Source organism: Mandrillus leucophaeus, unplaced genomic scaffold (genome assembly GCF_000951045.1).
Source record: "Mandrillus leucophaeus isolate KB7577 unplaced genomic scaffold, Mleu.le_1.0 Scaffold398, whole genome shotgun sequence".
NCBI classification, from domain to species: Eukaryota; Metazoa; Chordata; class Mammalia; order Primates; family Cercopithecidae; genus Mandrillus; species Mandrillus leucophaeus.
The window spans coordinates 970,826-980,686 of NW_012104231.1; the positions used below are offsets into that span (position 1 = coordinate 970,826).

Here is a 9,861-nt window from a genome sequence, read left to right on the forward strand (position 1 = left end):
GTCCGGGGGGCGGGGCGAGCGCACAAAGCCGGCCTCTCGGAGGAACGCTACGGGCAGCGGCAGCGGCCAGAATGCCTCGGGCCGGCCCAACGCTTTAAAGGGACAGCACGGGGCGCGTGCTTCCCGCTTAAAAGCTTTAATCCCCGAATTTGGCTGGTGCAGGCCCTCCTAATGTACTTCCTGAAAATTGAAGTATAATGATACATACAGGAAAGTGCTAGTGTGCCCTCGCGTTTCCACAGACAGACAGCACGCCCTGCACACAGACACAAGCGGCCCTCCGGGACCTGCGCAAAAGGCGTCGCCCGGCGTTGTCCCCGGAGTCGAGTCGGGCCGGGGCACCTCCCCGGGCGACCAGGCCCCTTCTTGATCATCGCTGGTACGGATGAGAGCAGCAGTGGGCATTTGGAAAGCACCCGGGACCGCTCCCGGGCGCAGTGCCCCCATGTGGCCTCCCACCCCAGGCGGGTAGGACGACTCCTGCCCATTTGGAAGACCAGGAACCTGCGCGTTCGTTCACAGGGTTCGGAAGCCAGGGCTGCGCCTTCCCGCGGGGCCGGCTGCCGGGCTGCGGGCGCTTCCCGCCTCTGCATGCAGAGCCCGCGGTGCACGAACTTGCTCCCCGCCAGCCCCGCGGACTGGCAGAGCCGCGCTGGAGTCGCCCGCGCCCGCTCCGCAGTGCGCAAACTCACTTCGCAGCGGGCTCTCTGGGGGCCAACCCTTCCCTCCTGGGCGGGCATTTTCTCCTCCAGGTACAGCAGAGTGGTCCCCAGAGGAGGACTCAGGGTCTTAAGGAGAAGCTGAGGCCCGGTGCTCTGGACTCGACGACTGCACATTCTCGCCTGCTTCACTTCTTAGAGCCTTGGAGGTAGGCACGGCCTCCCTATCCCCTCAGCTAGGCCAGTGGGTAGAATAACACAGCCCCTTATTCTCCAGTTAAAAATGGGAACACAGAATATGACACAGGAACCCGTGCAAACAAAGGGACAGAGCATTTGAAATAAAGATGCCGAGGAGAGCGGTTGTCAGAGAGGTGGAACCGGAACACTAGCAGTTGGTCTGGAGTCCCCTTCCCAGGAAGGACCCAGAGAAGGCGAGGTCCCTGTCTGGTCCTTCAGGGCTCCATGTGGATCTGTGTGCCCAAGAGGCTTGATCCCTTGGGCCAGGTGCCCTGGAGCATGGAGTAGTGATAGTCACAGGTTAGCAAACCCCGTTCGGAGAAAGAACCTCATCACTATCTGTGTCCATCTGGCCGCCTGCGCCGGAATCCCGAGCCCGTGACAGGCTGCTCTCCCCTCCACCCCGCCTCAGCTCTCAGATCGTCCACTTCTCTCCCTCCTCACCCCAGCCCTACCTCCCACCCGGGTCTCTTTTAAACCTGCAGACAGAGAAACTCCTAAAAATCCAGCTCTGATCTATCACTCCCCAGTTTAAAACTCATATCCAGCTTCCCACTGCCCTCAATTCCCAAATTCCCACTGCCGAATTCGGGTAAAGTGCTTACCAGACCCCGCCTCCTCTTCCAAACTACCGCCGCCTCCCAAACTGCAGCCCGGGTTCCAGCCCCAAAACAAAAGTATTTCCAGTCCTTCAGCCCTCCAGGCAAAGCAAGATAAGGGGCTGGACCCCAGAACTCTCAGAACTCAAACCAGGTTCCCAGCTTCCACTTCCAGGTGAATTGATCTCACCACCCCACCCCACCCCCAGGAGATAGAGCCTTCTAGTAAAAATGAGATAATCCCACCGGGCGCGGTGGCTCACGCCTGTAATCCCAGTACTTAGGGAGGCTGAGGGGAGTGGATCGCCTGAGGTCGGGATCACCTGAGGCTGAGGCTGAGGCGGGTGGATCACCTGAGGGTGAGGCAGGAGAATCGCTTGAACCCAGGAGGCGGAGGTTGCACTGAGCCAAGATCGTGCCACTGCACTCCAGCCTGGGCAACAAGAGCAAAACTCCGTCTCAAAAAAAAAAAAAATTGTTCAGAGAAACAGTTCCATTTACTAAGTCACTCCTGGTGGCCAAAGCTTAGTTAATGCTCTGTAAAACAAATATCCAACATGTTTGTTCCTCGTCTGTGATTCTTCTTTTCTCTTCTGTTTTCACCTGCGATATTTTTTCCTGAGCCTGACAACAGTTTGGTAGGTTATAAGAGGAGGTAAAACTTAGTAAAGCCAATTACTTGCCTTTGTTAAATTCTCTTCCTTGCCGGCGTTATATGGTTTCAGAATTTTAGCTATGACTGCAGGGCTGGATTGCAAAAATTGCTGAACGGGGTTAGAGGATTTTCCTTTTTTTTTTTTTTCTTTTTTTTTTTGAGACAGAGTTTCCCTCTTGTTGCCCAGGCTGGAGTGCAATGGGGTGATCACTGCAACCTCTGCCTCCCAGGTTCAAGCAATTCTCCTGCCTCAGCCTACCGAGTGGCTGGGATTACAGTCATGCGCCGTCACGCCCGGCTAATTTTGTATTTTCAGTAGAGATGGGGTTTCACCACGTTGGTCAGGCTGGTCTCGAACTCCTAACCTCAGGTGATCCACCCGCCTTGGCCTCCCAAAGTGCTGGGATTACAGGCGCGAGCCACCACGCCCGGCCTTCTCTAAACAATTTTTATAAATACAACATTTCAGCCAGGCACAGTGGCTCGCGCCTGTAATCCCAGCACTTTGAGAAGCCAATGCGGGCAGATCACAAGAACAAGAGATTGAGACGTCTCTACTGAAAATACCAAACAATTAGCCAGGCATGGTGACGGGCGCCTATAGTCCCAGCTACTCGGGAGGCTGAGGCAGGAGAATCGCTTGAACCCAGGAGGTGGAGGTTGAAGTGAGCTGAAATCGCACCACTGCACTCCAGCCTGGCAACAGAGCGAGACTCGCTCTCCTAAATAAATAAATACAAACATTTCTAGAAGGTTTCTCCCCACCCAAGGACCTCAAGGACCTCTGATCAGCCCCGCAGTCCAGGCCTGCTGGCCACCCTCCTCACTGACCCGGGTCCCTCCACCAGGCTCTCCTCCCCAGGGCAACCCCGACCAGCCAGTGTCCACTTGGGCCTCCCTAAACCTGGTAAGTCTTCCGGCCCCCAGCTCCACAGTGAAAACATCTTCCATTGTAATTCCTGGGTCAGTCCCCTGGGTCTGGCTGAATTGAGTCTGGCCCTCATCACAGCACTCTGGACACTTGGCCCAGGAGGGTGGGGGTGACATGTAGCACTGAGGAGCACTTGTGTACCCAACTCTGTGTTCAGTTTGTTACATTTAGTACCTCCTTGCACCCTCCCAACAAGCCTGTGACATGATGCCTTTATTATCTCCTTTTTACAATGAGGAAACCAAGGCTCCGAGAGGTTTAGAAGCTGCCCAAGGACGCACAGCTAGTGGGCACAACCAAGGAAGTGAGCCCTGGTTCTAGGCAGGACCCACACGCACGCCAGTCCACTCTCAGTGCTTCCGGGAGTGGCCTCTTCAGAGACGGCGCCTGTGGGATCAGGAGCAGGCGGCAGGGCTCTGAGGTTGCAGCAGGGCCGAAATGCAGAACACCAGCCTCTTTTAGGACTTGGGGCTTTCGAAGAACCGTGTTGTCACCGAGTGACTAGTATTTCCTCGGGGCTGAACTCTGAGAGGGAGGGCCACCAGCAGCGATGGACGAACGGCCCATGGCAGGAGTGCTGGTGTCCTCAAAGCAGGCAGCCCGGGAGCACTGGCTCCTTCATGGCCAGCCCAGAGCTTTGAGGGGCAGCGGATTCCAATGGCAGTTGATTTGGGAGGGTGGTGGAAGCTGAGGGATGGAGGAATGCCCAGGACCCAGGGTTTCCCGGAGCTGCTGACCAGATTTCCAGGCTGGTGGGCCACCTCGACCTGGCCACGGTGCAGGGAGCTGTTGCTGCTGCCTGGAAATGCTAAGGCTGCCTGCCATCCCAGGTCAGTGGGATTTTATGTTAAATTCCTTTTCCCCTGGTAACTATGCCAGGGCAGCCAGTTGGGGGATTCATGTTACCATCTCCCCATCCCCAGGATCTCCCCGTGGACCCACCAGGGCCATGTGGGCCTTCACCTGACAGCTTTATGCTGATTGGCTACTCTCAACGCTTCACCTGACAGCTTTATGCTGATCAGCCACTCTCAACCGTTCACCTGACAGCTTTATGCTGATTGGCCACTCTCAACCCTTCGCCTGACAGCTTTATGTTGATTGGCCACTCTCCACCCAGGTATCCAGAAAGCCACTTCCGGTCCTCACGGTACCACTGTCCTTCTCTTCTTCCCCTGGCCTTAGCTTCCCGGTACAGAAACAGCAGGGTAGACGGAGGAGCCCATCTTGTTCTTGACAAGGACAGTGCGGTTTCTTCCTTGTGTCAGATTCTCTCCTTCCACTCCGTTCTCCTTCCCACTAACCTCGTTCTCCGTTCATCACGTCCCCTCCCCTGGCCACCCTCTAAGGTGACCCCTCTAGATTGCCCCTGTCTCCAGTGATGACACACCACTTTGACTGGCACAGCCCCAGTTCCAGAACCAGAGTCCCTGCCCCTGGCAGCCCCTCAATCCCAAAGAGACCCGGATGGTTGGTCACCCGAGTTGTCCCTTCCTTCAGGCCCCTCCATCCTTGCCAGCATCCTGGCCCTCACCAGGGGCCGCTCCCTTGTCCGCCTCCCTCACTACTATGGGCTCACGAGAGAGGGACACCCTGTCCACCTCGGTGCCTGCCAGGAGGGACGCACGGCAGGTGCTTAATAAAGACCCTCACAATGAATGAATCGTGGCATGTTCGCTTCCGCTTCCTGTTGGGATTTAAACCTATGTTAAACTTGCTTAAAAGTCCCTACGACCGTCTGCCTGCCCCACCCTCCACCCCACTCCAGGCCAGGGTGTCCCAGGGGACGGCCCCCCTCTTCCCCCAGGTGGTGCTGGGAGCTCAGCCGCGCCTGCCCAGAAGCGATGCAGGCATCAGTCTGGGTGGGTCAGGCCAAGCTGGGCGGGTCTCCCAGCGAGAATTCTAGGAATGCGGCCCTTGTTTCCAAAGCCAGGCTGCACCTGGTGCAGTCTGCAAATTCCCCTCCCCGCCTCGGGTTCTTTGCAGCAGTGGTGGCGGCAGCATAATCCCACTGGTTGCAGAGAGTCCCGGCAAAGACCACTGTGAAAGACACAGCTCCTGGGACAGGCCAGGTGGAAATCAGAGGCCCAAACAACCAAGGGGATTTTTCAAAGGCTTTAATTTGTTTAGTTTTGTTTGGCAGGGCCGGGTGGGAGGAGTGTGGCTAGCGCAGTGGCGGTTTGTAGGAGTCATTTTTTAAGGGCTCTGTATCTGGCTGCCAGTAGTTCTCCACCCGTGCTTCCCCGACATACCAAACTATTTCCATCTGTCCGAGCTATTAAAAACCACCACAGCTGTTCTTCCTGAGCGCCTACTGTGTGCCTTTCACCCGCATAAGGACGTCATTTATTTTATTTATTTATTTATTTATTTTTTTGAGAGAGTCTCCCTCTGTCGCCCAGGCTGGAGTGCAGTGGTGCCATCTCAGCTCACTGCACTCTCCGCCTCCCGGATTTATGCCATTCTCCCGCCTCAGCCTCCCGACTAGCTGGAACTACAGGCGCCCGCCACCACGCCTGGCTAATTTTTTTTTTTTTTTTTTTTTTTTGTATTTTTTGTAGAGACGGGGTTTCACCGTGTTAACCAGGATGGTCTTGATCTCCTGACCTCGTGATCTGCCCGCCTCAGCCTCTCAAAGTGCTGGGATTACAGGCATGAGCCACTGCACCCGGCCTATTTTTATTTTTATTTCTATTTTTGAGACAGAGTCTTGCTGTGTTGCCCAGGCTGGAGTGCAGAGGTGTGATCTCGGCTCCGTCTCCTGGGTTCAAGAGATTCTCCTGTCTCAGTCTCCCGAGTAGCTGGGATTACAGGCCTGCACCACCTCGCCCCACTAATTTTTGTATTTTTAGTAGAGACAGGGTTTCACCATGTTGCCCAGGCTGGTCTTGAACTCCTGACCTCAGGTGATCTGCCCACCTTGGCCTCCCAAAGTGCTGAGATTACAGGTATGAGCCACCACGCCCGGCCCACCTAAGGACTTTAGATACCATCTCATTCAGTCCCAAACGTGGGAGCTATTCTGATCTTTACAGATGAGGAAAATGATTTAAAAGACCTCCACGCTCTGGTAGATGAGGAGGATGAGGGGCCCAGAGAGCCTCAATGACTTGCCCAGTGTCACACAGCAAGTACATACAGGCTGGGGCTTGACCCTGCTCTGCAGACCTCCATAAGCTCCATGTCTTCCTGGGAGTCATACCCGCCCTCTTGCAAGTGTAGGCATCATCCCTGAGTGGCTGTCCCCACAGCAGCTTTGTGGTCCACCCTCCACACCGACACCTGGACACCTGCTCCCAGTTCCTTCCCTCCTGCGCCCCTGGCTGCATCTTAACCCCACTGCCCATTCCCATTGTTTCCAGGATTTCACAGTGATGAAGTGTTTCTTTGGGACAAAATAGAAGCGCTCCCTGAGTTGGTTAAGAGGCAGCACAGTCTCCACAGGGGGTAAGTAACCTAAGGAAAGGGGTGACCTGGTATTAGGAGAGGATACCAGCCTTGATGGGGGCGTCGCTCGCCAGCCCCAGGCACTGAAGGCCCGGCCCTGGGGGCGGGAGCTGAGGAAGAGAGTAAGAAGCCGCAGATGCAGGGCCTGCCCTGCTGGGTTTCCTGCAAGCTTGAGGAGAATTCCCTAGGCGGGGAGCAGCTGCCTAAAATAGGAAAGCTGAAACAGAGTAGAGACTCGGGCTCAGGTGGAGGCCTTGGCCTGGGCTCCGGCTCTCAGCAGCTCCTTTCCTTCCTGACTCGCCCAAGTACGCTCGCAGCCCCTCTGTCTGCCCACCCCTGCCCTGTACCTCTGCGGTCTTTAACTCCCCCCAAAACCAGCTAAGGCCTGAGCATCTCCACGAATGCGGCAGACAAGGCTTTTCCAAGGCGGTCAGCCTGGGCCTTACTCCCAGCTGTCTTCCAGTGGCCACAGAGCTTGGGGACAGCCTTGGAGGCAGGGAGCAGTCACTCCACCACGCCCCGGCGGCTAGAGGCAGGCAGGCAGGCACGTGGAGCAGATCTCAGCACGGTGGGTTGTGGAAGGGTGGACAGGCTCGAATTCAGGCAGAGGAGGTACAGTCCATGGGGTGTGGCTGGTCCTGGGTAATTCTGACCTCAGACATTGATTTCCTCGTCTTGGGGTCTCATGTTAAAGCTGTCAGAAACCAGAGAGGCAGGGACTACCAGCGCGTGGAGGTCATTTAAATCACAACCGTGGTATCTAAGACAGAAAGAAAAGATGGACCCCAAGTGCCTGTTGGTTTGTTTATTGGAGACAAAGTCTCACTCTGTTGCCCAAGCTGGAGTGCAGTGGCGTGGTCACACCTCACTGCAGCCTCTATCTCCTGGGGTGCAAGCGATCCTCCTGCCTCAGTCGCCCGAGGAGCTGGAAGTACAGGTGTGCACCACCATGCCCGGCTAACTTTTTAAATTTTTTGTAGAGATGGGGTTTTACTATGTTGCCCAGGCTGGTCTCAAACTCCTGGCCTCAAGTTGTCCTCCCACGTCAGCCTCCTAAAGTTCTGGGATTACAGCACTGGCCCCAGTGCACATTTAGAACGTACAACCCTTTGTGAGTTCCCTCCCAGGAATCTTTCCTTCAGAGACACCTGCAGAGGGGCCCGAGGCTGCCCCAGGATGTCTGTGGCAGCAGTATTTATAATGATGAACTCATTGGAGACAAATGTTCATCTGTAGAGGAATAGGTAAATACGCCATGGGACATCCAGATTCTGGAACAGTCCACGGCTGCCAAAAAGATAAGGTAGCTTGGGAAGTCCTACCACAGAGCAACGGCAGTGACATGTTGTTAAGAGGAAGAAACAAGCAATGGGAGAATGGATACAGAATGACCAGTTTTGTAAAACAAAGCCAGATGTGGGGAGGAAGGCAGGTTCTGGAGGGTGCAGAAGCCCACAAGGAGTGAAAGTAGGAAGGACTGAGTCCAGGCACCGTGGCTCACGCTTGTAATCCCAGCACTTTGGGAGGCCAAGGCGGGCGGATCACCTGAGGTCAGGAGTTCGAGACCAGCCTGGCCAACATGGCGAAACCCTGTCTCTACTAAAAATACAAAAGATAGCTGGGCGTGGTGGCAGGTGCCTGTACTCCCAACTACTCAGGAGGCTGAGGCATGAGACTTGTTTGAACCTGGGAGGTGGAGGTTGCAGTGAGCTGAGATCGTGCCACCGCATTGCAGCCTGGGTGACAGAGTGAGACTCTGTCTCACACACACACACACACACACACACACACACACACACACAAGAAAGTAGGAAGGACCAGAGGGGTCTGTCAGTTCTCCCTGAGGAGCACTGATACTCTTCAGGCAGTTGTCTTGCCTTTGCAATGAAAGAAATAACAAACCTCCTTCATTTTCCACAATAGGAGAGTGATACACAGGGCTGCTAGACTGCTACAAATCTCTCCCAACAACCCAGTTCCCGGCCCTCACCTCGTTACCCACATCCCTGGAGCCGTGTGCATATAGGTACTGCCAGGTGCCATGGGTCTGAAGTGGGCCCACCTGGTCCCTGCACTCAGACAGGGCTCCATCTGGGGAAGCCGGACCCGCAGGTGACAGTTGTAGGACGCAGTGTCAGATTCTGGAATGGGAGGCCATGCTGACGAGTTGCTGGAAAATCAAGGGACCCTTCTTAGGTTGTGTTCAACCAGAGGCGCCGGAAAAGCCAGGCTGCCCTGCAGGCACCACGCAGGGCTCTGGGGTGAGGACGGACGGGCTGTGTCAGCAAAGGCCAGGGTGTAGGGGCAGTGGGGTGAGGCTGGAGGCACAGGGGAGATCCAGCCAGAGAGGTGGGTATGGGTAGGGCCAACCCCCACCCCCACCCAGCAAGCTACAGGGAAGGGTGAGCGAACGATGCAGACGACGTGGGTGGGGGACGCTCACAGCCCTCCTTGGAGTGAGGCCAGGAGACAGCTGAGCTGGCACAGAGATCAGCCACCCACACTGGGCCGACTTGGAGGCCTTTGCCTCGTGCCAAGCTAGGGAAGGCCGAGGAGGCCCAAGGATGAAAGAAACCATCCTGGCCGGGCACGGTGGCTCACGCCTGTAATCCCAGTACTTTGGGAGGCCGAGGCAGGCGGATCACAAGGTCAGGAGATTGAGACCATCCTGGCTAACACGGTGAAACCTCATCTCTACTAAAAATACAAAAAATTAGCCAGGAGTGGTGGCAGGCGCCTGAAGTCCCAGGTACTCCGTCGACTGAGGCAGGAGAATGCGTGAACCCGGGAGGCAGAGCTTGCAGTGAGCCGAGATCGCGCCACTGCACTCCAGCCTGGGCAACAGAGCGAGACTCTGTCTCAAAAAAAAAATGATAAAATAAAATTTAAAAACATCCCTTTGGGGTAGAAGTCTAGAAAGATGGACCCTAACTTGGACCCTGGTGCCCAAAGGCTGGCTGGGTCTCGGAGGGGCCTGGATGCACTTCCTGCAGGCTCTGCCTTTCACCCTGAACGAGGCGGGTGGTGTGGGCAGGGTCCTGCCCCGCAGGGCTGTTTGTGAGGGGCAGAGACGCCATGAGCTTTAGGCCAGTCGGGTGAGAGCAGGACCGGCGGGAAGTGGTGAAGGACAGCAGCAGAGGGAACCCTTGTGAAAGTCACTGCAGACAGGCTGGGCCACATTTCCAGGCTCCTCACTTAGACAAAGTGCCTCTCAGTCTTCAGGATGCAACAGAGTGACCTGGAGAGCTGGTGGAATGCAGGTTGCCCAGCCCCTGGTGGGTCTGGGGAGGAGCCCAGAAATCTGTGGTTCTTTTTTTTTTTTTTTTTTTT

At 55.8% G+C, this 9,861-nt stretch overlaps 1 protein-coding gene across 1 annotated transcript in view; it reads right to left on the minus strand.

Annotated features, from left to right (window-relative positions):
- The window catches only part of WDR5 (WD repeat domain 5), a 25,149-nt gene extending 24,457 nt beyond the window's left edge, over nt 1–692 (minus strand). The window contains exon 1 of the mRNA XM_011991529.1: nt 209–692. Within this exon, the coding sequence (XP_011846919.1) occupies nt 209–447 (239 nt within the window). The 5' untranslated portion in view covers nt 448–692. The remainder of the gene's footprint in view (nt 1–208) is intronic.
- Between the last annotated feature and the right edge of the window lie 9,169 nt (nt 693–9,861).